A 20,929-nucleotide genomic window follows, 5' to 3' on the forward strand; every position below is an offset into this window, starting at 1 on the left:
ATGGACTGTAGCCCTGCCAGGCTCCTCTGTCCATGGAATTCTCCAGGCAAGAATACTGGAGTGGGAGCCATTCCCTTCTCCAGGGGATGTTCCCAACCCAGGTATTGAACCTGGGTCACCTGCATTGCAGGAAGATTCTTTACCATCTGAGCCACCAGGTAAATACAGGGAATGCTCTACCATAAGGTTCCATCATGGCTGCATTCATAAGACTTCTTATATATAGGCTTTTTTTTTTTCTGATAGTTATGTAAAAGAAAAATTCAATTCTAAGCCATATATATGGACCTGCTTACTTGTGGGATCTCTCTCTATATGAATCACTATTGAAATCAGTTTAGGATATTACCCAAATTCATGGCACTCCAAGACTCTCTCCTGAGACATGACTTATCTTAGGTGAAGGCTACTGGCCCCTCGTGTCTCCCCAGGTTGTTGTGCTGTTTGTCTGTCTCATGGCAATTTCCTCCTGCAGAGAACTAGCAATGAGCCCTCAGGAGCCTTACCCCTTTCCTGCCGGTAAATGGTTTTTCCCAAACTTTATTCCTCTCAGCCGTGGTCTCTTTGGTTTTAAGCTGAGAATTCTGGTCTGAAATGATCAGAATAAAAAACGTTTAAGTTCATGGAGAAATAAATGGTTAGATAACACAAAATAACAAACAGAGACCCATGGAGTTTTTCTTTCATATACTGACTCTTCTCAGTCAATGTGACAGGGAAGAAAGCACCAGCAGTTAAAGACAGACTTAGGATTTCAGCAAGGTATAGAATTTGACAAGGACGCAAACAAGGGGTGAAAATGGCAAGTGATAGGCCAGGGAACAATTCTGTTAAGAATGAGACAACTGCTAATAGTCTAAAAGAGGGCAAGCAAACTTTGAGGACAGTGGGAAAATGGGCAAATAGCATACCTGGGAATGTTCTGGAAAGAGGAAGCAGTACTCAGTACTCTGTAATGGCCTATATGGGAAAAGAACTTAAGAAAGGATGGATATATGTGTATGCATAACTAGTGCCTAACTAGTTAGGTATTGCTGAATACCTAAAACTAACACAGCATTGTAAATCACCTAGACTCCAATAAAAACAAATTTAAAAAAAAAAAAAGAGAGAGAAAGCAGGACAGAGCTTATTCTTAGAGCAAAAGTGGTAGAAACAGCAAGGATTATGTTCAAATCTTGTAATAACCTACAATGGAAAAGAATCAAACAAAAAAAAAAGAATATATACAGAAATGTCATTGTTTAGTCGCTAAATCATGTCCAGTTCTTTGCGACCCCATGGACTATGTAGCCCAGCAGGCTCCTCTGTCCATGAGATTTCCCAGGCAAGAATACTGGACTGGGTTGTCATTTCCTTCTCCAGGGGATCTTCCCAACCCAGGGATAGAACTCTACCACTGAGCCCCCAGGACACCCTATATACATATATATTAATACACATATGGCTGGTGGACTAAGTCCATGGGTCACAAAGAGGTGGCCATGATTTAGCTACTAAAACAATATATATGCATGACCGAATCACTCTGCTGTATATCTGAAATGTATCCACCATTGTAAATCAGCTATACTTTAATTAAAAAAAAAAAAAGTGGGAGAGAAAAGAGAGAAGGGAAGGAGAGGAAGGAAAGCAGAAGTTTCGAGAGGAAATTCACCCCAAGTGGCTGGACACAATTTCTCAGACAAAAATGACCTTTGAGAAACTTTGTAAAGGGGCTCCTTTTCCCCAGGGCTCACCTGCACAGGTGTCTTGGAGAAGTCTCCTCTTCCGGGTTCTCAGCTCCTCCTGGGTGAGCAGGCGGGGCTTGCGGAGATGATACCCTGGCACATGGGGAAAGACACATGAGGTGAGGGAGTGTGCAGGGTCAACATGGAAACTCCTCCCAGGCTAGGGCCAACAGTTTCAGCACGTGTGGCCCCATGAGCAGTAACACAATGATGGTTGTTGTTCAGTCGCTCAGTCATGTCCCACTCCTTGTGACCCCATGGATTGTAGCCCATCACGCTTCTCAGTCCATGGGATTTCCCAGTCAGGAATACTGGAGTGGGTTTCCATTTCCTTCTCCAGGGATCTTCCCAGACCAGGGATCAAACCTGCATCTCCTGCAGTGGCAGGCGGATTCTTCACCACTGAGGCACCTGGAAAGCCTAACGTGATAACCCAAGACCCAAAACTCTGTCTCACATCATGCCCTCCAGGGATCAGGGATCCTCAGACCCAAGCTCAGAGACACACATAAGGGGCATGAAAGCTTCCGATCATGAAGAAAATCAGGTTGCTATAATGAATAAATGTTCACTCTCAAAAGGAAGACAGGAGACTAGGGGCTAGTGACTGCAGCCCAGGCATTAGCCACCTGCTTCTGTAAGTCAAGTTGTATTGGAACACAGCCCTGCCTATTTGTTTATATGTCATCTGCGGTGGCTTCAGCACCATAGTGACAGCATTCAGCAGTTGCAACAGAGACCCAGGGTCCACTGAGCTGAAAATATTTACTCCCTGGCCCCTTAACAAAAAGAGTACTCACCCCCATTCTACACAGTCACTTTTTTTTTTTTTTTTTTTTTGGCTATGCTGCAAAGCTTGCAGGAGCTTAGTTCCCCAACCAAGGATCAAACCTATTTCCCTTCCAGAGGGGAAGTGTCCAGCCCTAATTACTGGACTGCCAGTGAAGTCCCTATAATATCACCTCTTAAGGATGGGCCACATGCTCCTCCCAAGAGCAAGAATAGTTCCTGCAACACAGCAGGTGCTTGAGAAAGGTTTGCAGCAAAAACCTATGAATGGCACTTCCCTGGTGGTACAGTGGATAAGAAGCCACCTGCCAATGCATGGGACATGGGTTTGATCCCTGCTCCAGGAAGATTCTACATGCTGAGGGGCAACTAAGCCTGTGCGGTACAACTACTGAGTCCTTGCGCCCTAGAGCCTGTGCTCTACAACAAAAGACGCCATCACAATAAGAAGCCTGTGAACTGCAATGAAGAGTAGCCCCCGCTCGCTGAAACTAGAGAAAACCCACACGTAGCAACAAAGACCCAGTGCAGCCAAAAAAATAAAATAAATAATTTTAAAAAATAGTAAATCTGCTTTAAAAAAAAAACTATGAATGACATCCTGCCCATTGTGTACATATGGTAGGGTGTTGCTCCAGGACCTCGCTTCAGACGTGTAAACTCCCCCATCGTTAAACCACTGATAGCTCTGAAAACAAAAACAAACAAAATCTACTAACAAAGAGAGGTGGCCAACCACACTCACCCACAGAAGTCAGGTCCCTGTAGTTCTCCAGCATCACATCTTGGTATAGGATTTTTTGAGCGGGGGCCAGCTGGGCCCACTCATCCTGGGAGAAGTCCACCGACACTTCCTCAAAAGTTACTGGGTCCTGAAACATTACAGGCTCATCTCCATCAGTGTCCCAGGAGGCCAGGGCATCAGGAAGATGCAGCCAGATGACTGAGGCTTGGGAAGTTCAGACAGAAAGGTGAACTTGACCTCAGCAGCCCCATGTAGCCCCATCGATATGTTAATTCTTCAACACACAGTTGAACTTCTCTCCAGCTAGTCTGTGAACCCATTCTGCCTGGATCCCCTCAGTCAAGTAACACCCAGCCCTGAGCTCCCCAAGGTCCTGGAAGAGTACTTGGTAAACGAATGAGTTAAAGCAACTATACTCCAATATAAATTATTTTTAAATAAATAAAGTGACAAAGTTTAATTTTTTTTTCATTTAGATAAATGAATGAGTGATGTTCCCAAGAGTTCCCGAAACAAAGTGGTCTCATAGATTTTCTTGGTTTTCTGTCACAGCGCAGAAGTGACTATACCGAGAAAAATTCATAAATACTGAGGCAAGAGTAGGGACAAATCCCGGTGGGGTTTAAGGCTCCAGACCACCCACCCTCAAGGAAGGGAGATGCCATGTTGGATGGAAGGGGATTTCCAGTTACCTCTGACTAGGCTGTTGGCAGCTCTGCAGCCATTGCCTCTTCCTCCAGGTTCCCCTCCTGGTGACAGGTGGGGTCCTGAGCAGGCACAGCTGGAGGACAAGGGAGATGCCGTGAGAAAGAGGCCAAGCCTAGATTCCACTCCACCCAAGCCTGGACACTGCTTCACACGACCCTGAATGAAGCAAAGGCAAGCCCACCCACCTGCCTTCAGGCGGGTTTCCTAAAAGGCCAGGGAGGCCCTGTCTCTCTCACAATTAGAAAAGAGGCCTGTGGACCTTGCCACCCGGGGGAAGCCTAGTAATCTCCCGTGACTACTGTGGGTAATCAAGTTTCAGAACAGTTTTGCAAGTCAATTGTCCAAGTTTACAAAGTGAAAAGAAGGAGGGCAATGCCCTGGCGATCCAGTGGCTAGGACTCCAGGCTTTTACTGCCAAGGGCCCAGGTTGAATCCCTGGTGGGGGAACAAAGATTCCACAAGCCACTTGGCAAGGGGGAAAAAAAAGAAAGATAAAGGAACAGGATGTCCCTGGGAGTCCAGGGGTTAAGACCCTGCACTCCCAGTGCAGGGGGCCAGGGTTCTATCCTTGGTCAGGCACAGCCAAAAAAAAAAAAAAAAAAAAGGATGAGGGGGAAGGAAGGAAGCAAGCAATAATACAATATTATCCTCCAAATATCCAAAACCTTAAAAAGCACTGATCCTGGGACCCAGGGGCTCCTGGGGCTCCACTCTCACCTTGTCCTGGCCTTTGGAAGCCCTGGAGGAAGAGGGTCTCAAAATATTGGCTAGGGCACGATCTAGCTCTGGGAGGGGGCTCAAGGGGGAAGAAAGCCCGTGTGGGAGTGGCTAGAGCTTGGTGATTGGAGTGTCTGGGGAGGAAAACTGAAGGAGCAGAGGGACCAGGAGCTGAGTCAAGACCAGGGCAAAGGATGGACCTCCTTGGTGGTCCAGTGGTTAAGACTCCTCCTGCCACCGCAGGGGACACGGGTTTGATCCCTGGTCCAGGAAGATTCCACATGCTGCAGGGCAACTAAGCCCATGCTCCACAAGAGAAGCCATGGCAATTAGATGTCCATGCAACGTTAACTGAGAGTAGCCACCCTGCGCCCCCCTGCCCCGCCACTCACCTCCAACTAGAGAAAAGCACCTCAGCAACAGAGACCCAGTGCAGCCAAAAGTAAATAAATAATAATAAAAGACCAGGGCAAAGGGACATATGGATTTATACCCCATGACTAGCTTAGCAGAAGAATTTGGCACCAAGAGTGTTCTGTTCCTATTTTTATTTTTTTAAGATCATATTGACCACTGTTCACAGGACAGAACTAGGGAGGGCAGAAATAGAAGCAGTGGGCTGGTAAGCAGCAGTGGCAGGGCCCAGAACGCCTTGGAAGACGCCAGGAGCAGCAGAGACTATTCTAAGTCACTAGTATGGTATACATATCAGAAGAAACACCAAAGGATTTGCTAAGGAATTCAACTGGGGTGGAAGCGGGGCTGGGGGAGACCCTCGGCCAATGGGAGAAGGTAAAGAAACCAAGGAAGGATCACAGGATTCTTTATACTCATCACAATGTTGAACTTTTGGAGGTGAGGAAGGGAGGAAGGCACAGCTTGCAGGATCTTAGTTCCCCGACCAGGGATTGAACCTGGGCCTCAGCAGTGAAAGCGCTGAGTCCTAACCACTGGACAACCAGAGAATTACCAACAACTGAACTTTATACCTGAGCCCTGTGGCCCTAGAAAACAGTGATGGGTAAGAACCACCCCTCCAACTCTTTGTGCCCTGCAATGAAACACCCTTCCCCACACAACTCAGGTAAGACCCAAGGATGACCCCTCTGTTTACCTAGGACAAGGCCAGGCAGAGGCTATCCCAGTTCCCAATATCTGTCTTGTGAATGAGTAGCTGAACTGTCTGTCCCCCTTGAACAGCCTGGACAAAACTTCACCAAGCTTCAATCAGGCTTCTCCCCATCCCTCAACCACAACTCTCCTGGGTCATTGAACTTTGACCCACCCATGAACCTGGAAACCAGCTGTCCACCCTGACAAACTACCCTACCACCCCACCAGTCATCCCACTTCTCAGCCTTGTTTATTCTTTCCTATCAAAGAAAGCCTGACCTGGGATTTCCCTGGCAGCCTTGTGGTTAAGACTCCAAACTTCCAATGCAAGGGGCACAAGTTCAACCCTGTCTGGGAACATAAATCCCACATGCTGCCTTGTGCAGCCAAAAAGAAAAAAAAAAATGCCTGACCCTAGGATGGGAGGTTTTAGCCTATAGCAAGTCTCTCCTTACAATATTAGTACACTGGCTAAGAGATGACCACTACTTGAGAGGGAAAGATGGAGAAGCAAGTTTGTTCAAGGTGAGGTTTGGCAGAGGCAAAAATATATGCATGTATAACATGTGAAAATTAATATGTATATATCACATATACTTTACACACACATATGCATAGTGTATTTAACAAATAGCATATTTTCCCATCAAATTTAAAAGGGTTATCCCAGGTGGCGCAGTGGTAAAGAATCCAGAGATGCAAGAGACTTGGGTTCAATCTCTGGGTTGGGAAGATCCCCTGGAGGGGGTAATGGGAACCCACTCCAAGGTTCTTGCCTGAAGAATCCCATGGACAGGGGAGCCTGGCAGGCTACAGTCCATGGGGTCGCAGAGTCAAACACAACTGAGCATACACCCCACACATACACCCCAGAAAGCTCAGGCACTAGTGAACTTGGGAGGACAGAGGGTGAGGGGCATTTATTCATTCTGACTTGCTCTCCCCGCTCCTTGGCAAAAGAGGCGGGGGCTGTTGTCAGCTGGAGGTTTCAGGAAGGTAAAGGAAATTTCTTCTTGGGGCAGGGCCACCCCTACAAGGCAGACTCCCTCGGAGAGAGGCTTGATACAGCAGAGGGGTTTTTTTTGTTGTTTTTTGTTTTTGCAAGAGGGATATCAAGGCCTGTTCTTAGGCTTGTGGGAGTGACAGGGGTTGGGGAGAATAATATGAAAATATGGTGGACCAGCAGACTGAGAGAGGGCTTCAGGGGATGTCTCTTTTTGGGGGGGAGTGGGGGAGGGCCTACACTGGCTCTAAGTTGCAGCATGTGGGGTCTAATTCCCTGACCAGGGATCAAACCCAGACCCCCTGGGTTGGAAGCATGGAGTCTTAGCCACTGGACCACCAGGATAGTGCTCCAGGGATGTCTTATCTGGGCTCCAGGTTCAGGCAGCCACCTGCCCTCAGTACCCAGTAGAAAAAATTGTCTTTGCCACAAATGACAAAGATGACCAGGGACCCGTGGCAGTTGGGACTGTGCTGGGGATAATTTGAATTTATGTGTATAAAAATTTTAAATGTCCCCATGCCTTCAACTAGCAACTTGCAGGACTGTAGCTAAGAGAACCTTGGCAACTGTGCAGATATAGACAGATAAACAGATGTGTGTGTATTCAAGCTTGTTTACTACTGTACAAACTGTTTATAATGGGTAAAAACCAGAACTAACCAAAATATCCATTAGAGTATAGCAAGGGGCTAAAGAATGACCAGATATTTGTATGTGGGATATGATTATGGCTTTTAAAACCAAAAAACTGACACAGATCTTGAAGTATTAACTACGTTTACATAATCTATAATATATGTGTATGCTCAGTGGCTCAGCCACGTCCAACTCCTTGCAACCCCAAGGACTGTAGCCCGCCAGGCTCCTCTGTCCATGGAATTCTTCAGGCAGGAATACTGAAGTGGGTTGCCATCCCCTCCTCCAGGGGATCTTCCCAATCCAGGGATCAAACCCAAGTCTCCTGCACTGCAAACCTTCAACCCCTGCACTGCAGGTGTATTCTTTACCCCTGCGCCATCTGGGAAGCTTATAAAATATATGTACGTGTTAAAAATGACGGTCAGGAAAAAGCCTTCAATGAATACTTCTCCAAAGAAAATACATAAATGGCCAATAAGCACCTGAAAAGATGCTTGACATCACTAATCATTAGAGAAATGCAAACATGAACCATATTGAGGGACTTTCCTGGCAATCCGGTGGTTATGACTCCACGCTTCCAGGGGGCATGGGTTCAATCCCAGGTCAGGGAACTAAGATCCCACAGGCTGGTGGGGCAAAAATAAATAAATAACGAGACATCACTTCATACACAGTAGGATGGCTCTTATCAAAAGAAAAAAAAACTAACAATTGTTGGAGAGGATGTGGAGAAACTGGAACATTTATGCATTGCTGGTAGGAATGTGAAATGTGCAGCTACTGTTGAAAAGTGTGATGGTTCCTCAAAAACCAAACTATAGAACTACCTTAACACAGACCCAGCAATTCGAGTTTTTCCATTCTTTTGGATCTGTATCCCCAGCAATAGTATACACATCCAAAAGAACTGAAAGCAGAGACTCAAACAGATATGTGCACATGAATATTCATAGCTGCATCATTCACAATAGAGGAAAGATAGAAAAAGCCCCCATGTCCATCAACAGATGAATGGCAAAGCAACATGTGTATACTTACAAAGAAATATTATTCAGCCTTGTGTGTTAGTCGCTCAGTCGTGTCCAACTCTTTGCGACCCCATGGACTGTAGCCCGCCGGGCTTCTCTGTCCATGGAATATGAAAAGTAAAAGTCGCTCAGTCGTGTCCAACTCTTTGCAACCCCATGGAATTCTCTAAGCCAGAATACTGGAGTAGGAAGCTTTTCCCTTCTCCAGGGAATCTTCCCAACCCAGGGACTGAACCCAGGTCTCCCACATTACAAGCAGATTCTTTACCAGATGAGCTACAAGGAAAGCCCAACAATACTGGAGTAGGTAGCCTATCCCTTCTCCAGTGGATCTTCCCTACCCAGGAATTGAACTGGGGTCTCCTGCATTACAGGTGGATTCTTTACCAGCTGAGCTACCCGGGAAGCCATTCAGCCTTATAAAGGAATGAAATTCTGACACGTGCTACAACATGGAAGAATTTTGAAAATATTAAGTGAAATAAGCTGGACATAAAAGGACGGATATCATATGATGCCACTTATCTGAGGTACATAGGTAAGGGTCAACTTTACAGAGAAAGAAAGCAGAACAGAGGGTGCCAGGGTCTGGAAGTTAGGGTTCTGGGGAGTTAGTTTAATGGGTACAGTTTCCATTTGGGAAAATGAAAAAGTTCTGGAGATGGATGGTGGTGCTGACTGCACAACAATGTGAATACACTTAATGCTACTGAAAAGTACCCTCAAAGAAGGTTAAAAACTGGGATTTCCCTGCTGGTCCAGTGATTAAGACTTCACCTTCCCATGCAGGGGGTGAGGGCTGGATCCCTGGGTGAGAGCTAATAACATCCCATATGCCTTGGGGCCAAAAAACCAAAAGACAGAAGCAATATTGTAACAAATTCAATAAATTTTTTTAAAGTGGTTTACATTAAAAAAAAAGTTAAAAGGAAAATTTTATGTTATATATCATTTACTACAATTTGTAAAAAAAAAAAAAAACTGCAAAGGCCTACTGAGATAGGTAACACTGGGACCCTCTGGAGAAGAGCACAACACTGTTTCATGGGCATTTGGCAGGGGAAATATGAAGGGAAATGTTGATATTTTTACTCTACAGTTTCCTGAATTACTTAAATTTTTTCATATTCAGTTTATTTCAATAATATAAATATTCCCTCCACTATTCCTACTTCATAGAAGTTGTGAAAAGTGAAAGTGTTAGTCCCTCAGTTGTGTCCAACTCTTTGCGACCCCATGGACTGTAGCCCGCCAGGCTCCTCTGTCTATGGAATTCTCCAGGCAGGAATACTGGGGTGGGTTGCCATTCCCTCCTGCAGGGGATCTTCCCAATCCAGGGATCAAACCCGCATGTCCTGCATTGCTGGCAGATTCTTTACCATCTGAGCCACCAGGCAAGCTTAGCTGAAATAAAATGTGTTTTGACTAATTGTTTAAAGAAAATAATACTAGGGACTTTCCTGGTGGTCCAGTGGCTAAGATTCGGTGTTATCAGTGAAGTGAAGTGGCTCAGTCATGTCCAACTCTGCGACCCCATGGACTGTAGCCTACCAGGCTCCTCCCATGAGATTTTCCAGGTAAGAATGAATACTGGAGTGGGTTGCCATTTCCTTCTCCAGAGGATCTTCCCCACCCAGGGATCGAACCCGGGTCTCCCACACTGTAGGCAGACTCTACCGTCTGAGCCACTAGGGAACTCTGAATTCTGCTCCTGGTCGGGGGACCTAGATCCCGTATACTGCAACTAAGACCTGGTGCAGCCAAATAATACATAAATAAACTATTAAAAATAAATAGCTTTTCATCTTTATTTTTTAAAAAGTAACACTACCATGCAAAATGATGTTTCAGCTCGGCATAGAACAAAAGATACACGGCATGTAACATTTTCAGTTTGTTTCTGTTTTAAACTGCAATATTTACTTTGACAAGCAGAGCACTGTTTCTTTTAGAAATATTCACTTCCCCTTTCTACATATACCAAAAATTATTCCTTCTCACCTCTCTCTACAGTTAGAACTCTTATCCAGAAAGTAGCAGGCATGAGATTGCAGCCACAAACAACTACAGATGGAAGATAACTAGTGTTAAAAATTGCATAAGGACAAATCGCAGCCTCTACCCAATTCCATACTGAATTCTTCTGCTCAACCCCTTTCATGAGTATGAATGTACCTTCACAGTTTTGCTGTTCAAGGAGTCATTGCTTTGGGAAAGATCCCAGTGTCCTCCTTACTTGCTGCAGGTAATAAATCCTTACCTCTCCTGCTCTTTGGTTTGGTTATGTCATTTGGCTAGACACCCACCAAGAGGTGAACCCACAATTCAGGTAACACTGCCTCCTTTTCTCATCACTCTCTGCCCTTCCAGGTCAGGTCTCTCTTTCCTTCATTCAAGGAATACACCAGGCTTTGTCCTGCTTCTGGGATTCTGAACTTTCTTCCACCTCTCAGACCCCCTTCTTCCACAGCCTCTGCCCAGCTCTGTCCTACTTATCTTTCAGTTCTTAAACATCAGTGCCTCCTAATACCAAGCCTTCTTCCCTGCTTGTCCATATAATTAAGCTCATCTGTCCATTTCAGGCCTTCATATCAGTTTCACATCTGTTTATCCTCTAAATAGCCTACTCGGTGGAGACAGCACTGTGCATTTTTTATTTCTCTGGTGCCTATGCATTGACTTAGGTTTGGGTCACACTCAGCACCCAGTGAGTTTTGTTGAGTACCCTGGACAATGTTCAGTTACAGCTAGACTGAGAAGGTGCACACATCCAATAACAGATAGAGTACAAATATCAACACTGGAATTAATTTATATGCCTAATCGCAATATAAACCACTCATGTTATTTAAGAAAAGGTAAGGCAGGCAATGGGGTCACAGAGTCAGACACAACTTAGCGACTGAACAAGGTGTGAGAAGTATTTTCAGAAACAAGGAACCGGTGTTGCTCAATTTCCTCCAGAATCATTTTTCCTTTAATTTCTCACCCATGAGTTTTTAACTTCACTGAAAAGAAAAAAAAAAAAAAAAACTCACTTGGTCAAAACACATCTCCTTTAAGGCTACTAAATTCGATTTTCTTCTACTAATATTAGGAAAGCTGCTTCCTCCCTTTTACTGAAGAACCCTTTTGTTTTTATGAAATACAATTTCATGTATTTCACTTTGGGTTCTTGTCACGCTTTCACTGCAAATATACGACACCAAAATCCCTTTTAATAATATCAATATTAAGAGATCCCTATATTTTTAAACTCAGCAGCAATCACAGACACTGGAGGAAAGTTGGAGCTGACTGGATGTAAAGACCTGAATAATCTTACTTTAAGACCTGTATTTACGTTTTCACTTTTTCTCCTTCGTTTTCTTTATTACACTTGCTTACTTACACTCACCCTAGAATCCTGAAATTATTTTCCCAAACGAATTTGTCAAACATAAATAAAAGTTGAAAAAGAGTTTATCTTAACCTCACCTCAATGCCGCTCACGAAAGCGAAAGTCTCTTGTACAAGTAAAATTCTCTTGTACAAGGAAGGCAGAAAGGGACTCGATTAAATTTCAGTGGCACACACAAAAAATTTTTTTCACCGGCGCCTCTCGCTGGAAAAACGGACGAAACGGCCAGATCACGAGAACCGAATGACACGAGGACGGAAGGTCAAAGCCAGCGGGATTCCCAGTCGCTCGAATCCCCACCTCCGGAGGCATAAGGCCACACCCTCTTTCAGACCCCGCCCCTTGGAGTCCCACGCCCCGCCCCCTATGCCCCGCCTCCCAGAAGTCCACGTCCACGCCGAGACCCCGCCCCCCTGATCCTGGTCTCCGCGCCCAGACCCTGCCCCTTGGATCCTGCGCCCCTGCCCCTGCCTAGATCCCGCCCCCACGGCCTATCTTCCCGCCCTTCTCAAGACCTTGCTCCGCGAGCACCGTCACCTGCCTCCCGAGCCCCATCTCCAGGCCCTTACCAAGACCCCACCCCACAAGCACCTTCTCCCCGCCCTCGCCGAGTCCCCGCCCCCAAAAGGCGGGGCCTCACACGGACCTACTCCTCGGGGCTGGAGGCAGATCGCTGGGAAAGCAGTGGCGCGGTTTCGTTAAGGATGGCGGCTCTAGAGACGCCCACTGCATTTCCTTAGAAGGGGAAGACTCGGGGGCCGACCTAGTAGCCCCTGAGGCGGCGAGAGTGGCGGCCACAGCATCTCCTAGCCTCGGGGCCGGGGAGTCCCAGTATCCTCTCACTGGAGCCGCTGGGCCCCGCGGGGCAGACTCCAATAGGCATCTTGGGGGCGGGGCCAGGCGGGAGGCTCGGGCGGGGCGGGGGACCAGGGTGTTGGACCGGTCCTCGAGCACACCTGGGAGCCGCCAGGCTGTGGGAGTCTCTGAGAATGCTTTTCTCCCAGCTCTAGCAACTCCTTAGTACCTCCTTTCACAAAGGGATACTAAGTTTGCCAGTGGTTTGTTATGCCGCAGTGGATAACTAATACAACCCTCTTGAGTTTTTTATTTCTATTCTTATCTTTGAACCTATGTGTTAAATAACTTCAGTAGTGTCCGATTCGTTGCGACCCTATGGACTGTAGCCCGTCAGGCTCCTCTCTCCATGAGATTCTCCAGGCAAGAATACTGGAGTGGATTGCCATGCCTTCAGCCAGGGAATCGTCCCCACTCAGGGATCGAACCCGCAACTCTTAAGTCTCCTGCATTGGCAGCTGGTTTCTTTACCACTAGCGGCACGTGGGAAGAATTTGTCTTACATTTGTATATTAATCTTGAGACTTGTTCAGTCGCTCAGTCGTATCTGACTCTTTGCAACCCTGTGGACTTGCAGCACACCAGGCTTCCCTTTCCTTCACTATCTCACTGGAGTTTGTCCACTGACTTGGTGATGCCATCCATCCCTCTCACCCTCTCATCCTCTGTTGCCCCCTTCTCCTCCTGCCCTCAATCTTTCCCAGTACCGGGGTCTTTTCCAATGAGTTAGCTCTTTGCATCAGGTGGCCAAAATATTGGAGCTTCAGCAATCAGTCCTTCCCATGAATATTCAGGGTTGATTTCCTTTAGGACTGACTGGTTTGAATTGATCTCCTTGTTGTCCAAGGGACTCTCAAGAGTCTTCTCCAGCACCACAGTTCAAAAGCATCAGTTCTTCAGTGCTCAGCCTTCTTTATGGTCCACCTGTCACATCTGTACCATAGCTTTGATGATATCTTTATAGGCAAAGTGACATATCTGCTTTTTACACTATCTAGCTTCATCATAGCTTTTCTTTCAAGGAGCAAGTGTCTTTTAGTTTTATAGCTGCAGTCACTGTCCACAGTGATTTTGGAGTCAAAGAAAATAAAATCTAACACTGTTTCCACTTTTTCCCCATCTTATTTGCCATGAAGTGATGGAACTGGTTGCCATGATCTTAGTTTTTTGAATATTGAGTTTCAAGCCAGCATTTTCACTGTCCTCTTTCACCATCATCAAGAGGCTCTTAAGTTTCTCTTCACTTTCTGCTATTAGAGTGGTGTCATCTGCATATCTGGGGTTATTGATATTTCTCCCAGCAGTCTTGATCCTAGCTTGTGATTTATCCAGCCCAGCATTTTGCATAATGTACTCTGCATATAAGTTTAAAAAGTAGATGACAATATACAGCTTTGTCATACTCCTTTTCCGATTTTGAACCAGACTGTTGTTCTATGTTCAATTCCAACTGTTGCTTCTTGACCTGCATACAGGTTTCTCAGGAGGCAGGTAAGGTGGTATGGTATTCCCATCTCTTTAAGAATCTCCCCAGTTTGTTGTGATCCATGCAATCAGAGGCTTTAGTGTCGTCAATGAAGCAGAAGTAGATGTTTTTCTGGAATTCCATTGCTTTTTATATGATCCAACAGATGTTGGCAATTTGATCTCTGGTCCCTCTGCCCTTTCTGAATCCAGCTCGTACATCTGGAATTTCTCAGTTCACGTACTGCTGAAGCCTAGCTTGAAGGATTTTGAGCATTACATTGCTAGCATGTGAAATAAGCACAATTGTACAGTAGTTTGAGTATCATTTGGCATGGCCTTTTTTTTGGGTTTGGAATGAAAACTGACCTTTTCCAGTCCTGTGGCACCTGCTGAGTTTTCCAAATTGTAGACACTATAGTTATATACATCTAAGTTTTAATTTCCCATTTGATTGCTTGGGGGGAGTTCTGAGAGTTGAGGGACCTGGTCTGATTTAAATCAAAGATGTATATCAGTGCTGCTAAGTCACTTCCGTCGTTTCTGACTCTGTGTGACCCCATAGATGGCAGTCCACCAGGCTCCCCCGTCCCTGGGATTCTCCAGGCAAGAACACTGGAGTGGGTTGCCATTTCCTTCTCAGTATTCACCTGATAAAGTAGATGCCCAACAAATATGCATTCCTTTATTTTTCCCCTTATGAGGGATGAAGAGAAATACAAATGTTAGAGCTTTCCTAACTCCTATGTTATAAAGTTATATTTATAATTTACATGGCAGATTTGATGATGTGTTGCCGTCTGCTGGGGATCAAGGATATCATGTGCTGTCTCAAGCAGCTGCTCTTGAAACCAACCACAAAAGAATCCTTTCTGTATTGGATAGTTCTCATTTTAAAAATAAATAAATAAAAGCATTTTCCTGGCAAAGCCTCCTTGCCTGCCCACTTGCATCTCTCACAAGCATCCTGGATTCCTTCTGCACTGAGACATAAAAATACCTGAGTCTCAGGAAGTCCAGACACAAGATACTGACACCCACTACAGGTAGAAAAGTTAATGATTAACGATGGTAGGCTGCCCACAAGCATGTAGACCCCAGACCATTTGGACCTGAGGGTTGATGATGCTGACTCCTACTTACCACACCACCAATGCTCCAGAAGAACTCAAGCCCATCACTCCCTTGATCCTTATCACCTACCCCTCTCCCTATTCCCTAAGGAGTGGGGCACAGTTCATGAGGCATTGCTGCTGCTGCTGCTGCTGCTAAGTCGCTTCAGTCGTGTCCGACTCTGTGAGACCCCAGAGAGGGCAGCCCACTAGGCTCCCCCGTCCCTGGGATTCTCATGAGGCACTAGCCTGCTGTATTCCCTCTTTGCCCAGAAAAGGAATAAAGCCACTCTTTTCTTCTCCTCCATAAGTAAATTTTCCCTTCCCAGGATAACTTTGGGTTCTAACAATGCTTACTGCTTGGAGTTTGGCAGGGAAGGAGTGACAGTTTGGCAAATGAGAAAACTAAGATTCAGAGTTATCCAGACACAGTATTTCCACATTACCCACCCGCCTCTATCCCCAGCAATCAGGCTGAAGGATTTTAGGGACTGTCTTAGAATTTCTGGAGGAAGAATGAACAGCAAGTGCAAAGATCCTGAGGCAGGAAATGTTTGGCCTCTTTGACCAACAGCAGAAGCTCAGTACCTAAGATGATGGAAGTGAATTGGGCAGGATGGAAACCAGCAGGAAATAAAATCAGAGAAGTAACAGTGTCAGAGTATATGGGGGTTATCTGGGCAACTATAAGAATATTGGGTTTAACTCTGAGTGCAGTGGGGAGGCCCTGAAGGGCTTTGAGCTACAAGAGGAGCATTATTTGATACACATTTTTAAAAGATGTGTGGAACTTCCCAGGTGGTGTGAGTGGTAAAGAACCCACCTGCCAATGCAGGAGACACAATAGACGAGAGTTCAATCCCTGGGTAGGGAAGATCCTCCTGGAGGAGGGCATGGCAACCCACTCCAGTATTCTTGCCTGGAGAATCCCATGGAAAGAGGAGCCTGGAGGTCTACAGTCCATGGGGTTGCAAAGAACTGTACACAGTTGAAGCGACTGAGCACGCATGTCTTTTGTTTGACTCCTAGGAAGCAAAAATAGAATTGGGGAGGACAATTTTAAAAGTTAAGGCAGGAGCTTCCCTAGTGGTCCCATGACTAAGACTCCCACCCCCAATGCAGGGAGCCCAAGTTCGATCCCTGGTCAGGGAAACTAGATCCCACATGCTGCAATGAAAATCAAAGATCCTGAGTGCTGTAACTAAGAACTGGAGCAGCCAAATAGATAAAATAAATAATTTTTTAAAAAAGAAAGTTAAGTCAATAATCCTGATTACAGATGGAAAAGTCTGAACAAGCATGTCAGGGGAGAATAGAAGGAGTGGGACACCATTTGCAAAAAGTATGTGTTTGATGGCATGTACTCCCCCTTCACCAAAATCACATCTATACTGACATTTCCCCCTCCTCTCTGGAGCAGTTTCTCAGAGCTATCTGAGGAGCTGTCTCCCAGGCTGCGGTCCTCATTTTGCTCCAGATACAATTCAACTCACAAGTCTCACTCTGTGCTTTTTTTATTTTAAGCCAGCACTCTGTCTCCTTCTCTCTGAGACCTCAAGCATGCCCCTGTACCCTTTAGGACCTGTGACTAATGAACCTGTTTTTTCAAGTCCCCTGATGATCGTTGATGAAGTGCTTCTTGGAATTGTCAACAAAAAAAAATTAATTAGTGATCAATCCAAGAACGAAATATAGAATTTTGTTCTAGCCAACCTGAGGGTTATCCACATAACCTGGGAGATAGTCTTTTGGAAAGCCCTGAGGACTTTTCCATTGGTTAGAGATCAAAGCACAGTTATATTTTTTTTTCCAGGAAAAAAAAAAAAAAGAAAAAAACATCAAAGTGACATGCTGAGAGTTTACAAAGTACAGATTGCATATATAGGGCAAGTAATGGGTCACTGTGGTTTTAACAGGGTTGTGAAAGGAATGTTTTCTCTCAAGGAGTTACCTTGCAAATTTCCAGGAGAAATTTGCTCTTTATAATTGGGCAGGTATTCCTGTGTCTTCTAAGGAGGTCTGATTTATGTATAATACAGATGCACGTTGCACACAAAGGGGAGGAGGTAGTGGCCCAAATGGGCAAAGAGAGAATCCTATGTTTACATTTTTTCCTCATCCTGCCTTAAAATAAGTTTATTTCATCACAGTCATAATAAGAAACCATAAAGGCCAGTCCAGCCACATAGTGTTGGCGCACGTTGGGGGAATGTCCACGGGGGCTCATCCCAATGAGTCTGGGACCAGGTGAGTGTCCCAGGCACCCCTAGATGATAGCAACTCTATCAGTATGCTGTTGTTCAGTTACTAAGTCATGTCAGACTCTCTGCGACGCCACGGACTGCAGCATACCATGCACCAGGCTTCCCTGTTCACCATCTCCAGGAGCTTGCTCAAACTCTTGTCCGTTGAGTCAGTGATGCTATTCAACCATCTCATCCCCTGCTGCCTCCTTGTCCTCCTGCCTTCAGTCTTTCCCAGCATCAGGGTCTTTTCCAATGAGTCAGCTCTTCGAATCAGATGGCCAAATTATTAGAGCTTCAGCTTCAGCATCAGTCCTTCCAATGAATATCCAGGGTTGATTTCCTTTAGGATTGACTGGTGTGACCTCTTTGCTGTTCACGGGACTCTCAAGAGTCTTCTCCAGCACCACAATTCAAAAGCATCAGTTCTTCATCACTCAGCCTTCTTTATGGTCCAACTTTCACATCAAAACAGGTATGCCTCTAAGTTAGTCTGCATTAGCGAAGAGATCCCATTTCTCTGGCTTCCTAGGTCCAAGTAGGGGAAATTTCAGCTGAAGTGACAGTCCTGGTTCTTTTCTGCACATGAAACACCCACACACTTTCTCTGACTAGTGGATTTGGAAGAAGGAGCTGAGTTTGAATGGTTCATGCCCTTTATCTCTGGCTTTTGGAGTCAGCTCGACCCCAGAGAGAGGGTGTTGCCCTAAAGGTCCAGGAGCAAATGACGAGAATGAAAACAACATGAAATCTAGTGCAATGGATCAGGGGGCCTACAGCCTCTGACTGAGGTGCAGAGTCCACTCTGAGTCCAGCTTTTATTCCTGATTGCAGACTACAAAACTTGCTTTGATCTGTCTTTCCCAAGATACTACATTGACATAGTCCAGATCTTGTTTGTACCCCAGGCTGTTCCCTTCTGGAATAGTCTCAGGAACAATCAGCAAATGTGTAGGCAGTGTTCATACCTAACGCAAACCTGGTGTTCCAAGGTCCATGCTTTCATGATCCCAGTCATACTCCCTTCTGGGTCTGGCCTTGGGGTCTGTAACAAGGCTATTATTCTAAGAAAAACATGATGAAAAAAGTGTTTTTCATCATTGTTGACATATCATCAACACAGCTTCTTGATATACGCTGTTTTTCCAGATGCTATTTCTATGAAATTTCTCAAGGCTATGAAAGTACATTATTAGAAATTCCCACTGCAAGAGAGTGTTTTGGTCAGGTTGGGACCAGGTAGCTGATATCCAGCGGAGCCTTGTGGTTGACTAGCTGTGCCATGCCTGAGTAGGTTGGGCACATTAAGGGGTGAAATATCAGAAAACCCACCAAGTTGCATAATGAAACCTCGTGTTCCAGTCCTGCCTTTATGGGCCATGAAGCTGATGTTAGTTCCTGTGACTGGTCTTGACCCCAGAAGTGAAACAAAGATTGATTTTTGTCGAAAGTCACAGTAATAGAATGCCAACTGAAAACTGTCGCTTGCCGTCTGATTCTATAAGAATGAAGTCACTAGCGGGAATTCTGTGGTGGTCTAGTGGTTAGGACTAGGTGCTTTTAGTGCGGGAGCCCTGGTTTGATCCCTGGTTGAGGAAGATCCCACAAGCTACATTGAGTAACCGAAAAAAAAAAAAAAAAAAAGAATAAAGTCACCTGCCACTGTAGTGACTTCAACACAGCCTGGAAGAGGAGTTCAGGATCGCGATCAGGAATGAGGCGCTCTGTGCACAGAGAAAAACTTGCAGAACAGGTCTTCCAAGGGTTAGATTTTTCAGGAGATTTTCTGAGTCTAATTTCTTGCATCTTCTCATATTTAGAAAAGCACTAAATTACTAAGAGAGACATCTGCTCCCTGAGACTAACAAAAACCTTCTACCAAAATGTATGCTTGACTGCACTTAACTCCCTTCACTAAAATCGTAAATCTATTCACCTCCTCCCCTCTTTGAGAGCAATTCCTCAGAGCTGTCTGAGAGACTGTCTCCTGAGCTATAGTCCTCATTTGGTCCCAAACAAAAATTAAATCACAACTCTTACATTGTGCTTTTCTGTTTTAGTCAACAAGACAACATTTTAGAAGATGATAAGCCAGACTTCTTACAATGATTCTCTGGGGGGTCTAGGATTAGAAATAGATTCACCTTCTGTAATGTTAATGTAATTTACAAGGGACTTCCCTGGCAGTCCAGTGGTTAAGACTGCAATGGTTAAGACTTCCCTGCAGGGTCCACAGGTTCAACCCTGGTTTGAGAGCTAAGATCCCACATCCCGTGGGGTGGCAAAAAAAAAAAAAAAATATATATATATATATATATATATATATATATATTTACAACATCAGGACAATTTCTGTTTAACCAGAAATGATGTTGTCAAGGCTTGTATGTGTATGTATGTGCTCTGTGTCTCAGGTGCGTAAAACTCTTTGCAATCCTATGGACTATAGCCTGCCAGGCTCCTCTGCCCATGGAATTTTCCAGGCAAGAATACTGGAACAGTTTACCATTTCCTACTTTAGCGGAGCTTCCGGACCCGGAGATTGAACCCGAGTCTCTTATGTCTCCTGCACTGATAATTCCCTGTGCCAGCTGGGAAACCCTATCTCCAAGGCTTTTATTTCTTTTTATATTTACTTACGTACTTGGCTGCTCTTGGTCTTAGTTTTGGCATGCAGGATCTTTAGTTGCGGCATGTGAAATCTAGTTCTCTGACCAGGAATCAAACCCAGGTCCCCTGCATTTGAAAACATGGAGTCTTAGCCACTAGACAACCACGGAAGTCCCACAAGGCTTATTTTACACTTTTTTAAATTGAATTATAGTTGATTTACAGCGTTGTGTTAATTCCCACTCAAAAATTCTATGTTTAAACACAAATAACCATCCATAGGTGAATGGATAACAAATTACTGTCTCTAGTCATATGATGGAATACTACTCAGGAAGAAATGTTTTTTACTTATTTTTTTTCTGTTTGTTTGTTTTTTAGGGGGCAATTTGTTCATGTTTGGGATTTTGGTGGGGGTTTTTTTTGTTCGTTTTTGCCAAACTGCACTGCTTCCTGGATGTTATTTCTCCCACCAGGGTTGGAAGCTGGGCCTCCTGTGGTGGAAGCGAGGATTCCTAATCACCTGATCACCCAGGAATTACTTTGAACAAATTTTTGATCCTTGAAACAAAAGGATCCTGATAAATCTCAAAAATTTTAGGCTGGGTAAAAGGAACAAGACCTCTCCTCCTAAATACACACACACACACACACACACACACACACACACACACACACCCCATATGATTCTATTTCCACAAAATTCTTGGAAAAGCAAAATAATTTCTAGTGACAGAAAGGAGATCAGTGGTTGCCTAGAGGCTGTG

General features: G+C 45.0%; 1 protein-coding gene, 1 long non-coding RNA gene and 1 other non-coding gene across 3 annotated transcripts in view; all 3 read right to left on the reverse strand.

Annotated features, from left to right (window-relative positions):
• The window catches only part of LOC105609426 (zinc finger protein 669), a 30,158-nt gene extending 10,800 nt beyond the window's left edge, over positions 1-19,358 (reverse strand). Inside the window, exons 1-7 of the mRNA XM_060416105.1 lie at positions 19,209-19,358; positions 18,532-18,616; positions 12,525-12,834; positions 3,957-4,045; positions 3,265-3,468; positions 1,740-1,823; positions 507-589 (exon numbers count right to left, since the gene is read on the reverse strand). Of these exons, the coding sequence (XP_060272088.1) occupies positions 507-589; positions 1,740-1,823; positions 3,265-3,468; positions 3,957-4,045; positions 12,525-12,834; positions 18,532-18,616; positions 19,209-19,358 (1,005 nt within the window). The remainder of the gene's footprint in view (positions 1-506; positions 590-1,739; positions 1,824-3,264; positions 3,469-3,956; positions 4,046-12,524; positions 12,835-18,531; positions 18,617-19,208) is intronic.
• On the reverse strand, positions 5,583-5,654 carry TRNAE-UUC (transfer RNA glutamic acid (anticodon UUC)). Its single transcript has one exon. It is a non-coding gene; the product is annotated as a tRNA-Glu (tRNA).
• LOC132659798 (uncharacterized) lies at positions 11,275-12,190 on the reverse strand. Its single transcript, XR_009600632.1, has 2 exons — positions 11,956-12,190; positions 11,275-11,486 (listed from the first exon to the last, which is right to left on the reverse strand). It is a non-coding gene; the product is annotated as an uncharacterized LOC132659798 (long non-coding RNA).
• Positions 19,359-20,929: the final 1,571 nt, after the last annotated feature.

The sequence above is a fragment of the Ovis aries genome, chromosome 5 (assembly GCF_016772045.2).
Source record: "Ovis aries strain OAR_USU_Benz2616 breed Rambouillet chromosome 5, ARS-UI_Ramb_v3.0, whole genome shotgun sequence".
In the NCBI taxonomy this organism is placed as follows: domain Eukaryota; kingdom Metazoa; phylum Chordata; class Mammalia; order Artiodactyla; family Bovidae; genus Ovis; species Ovis aries.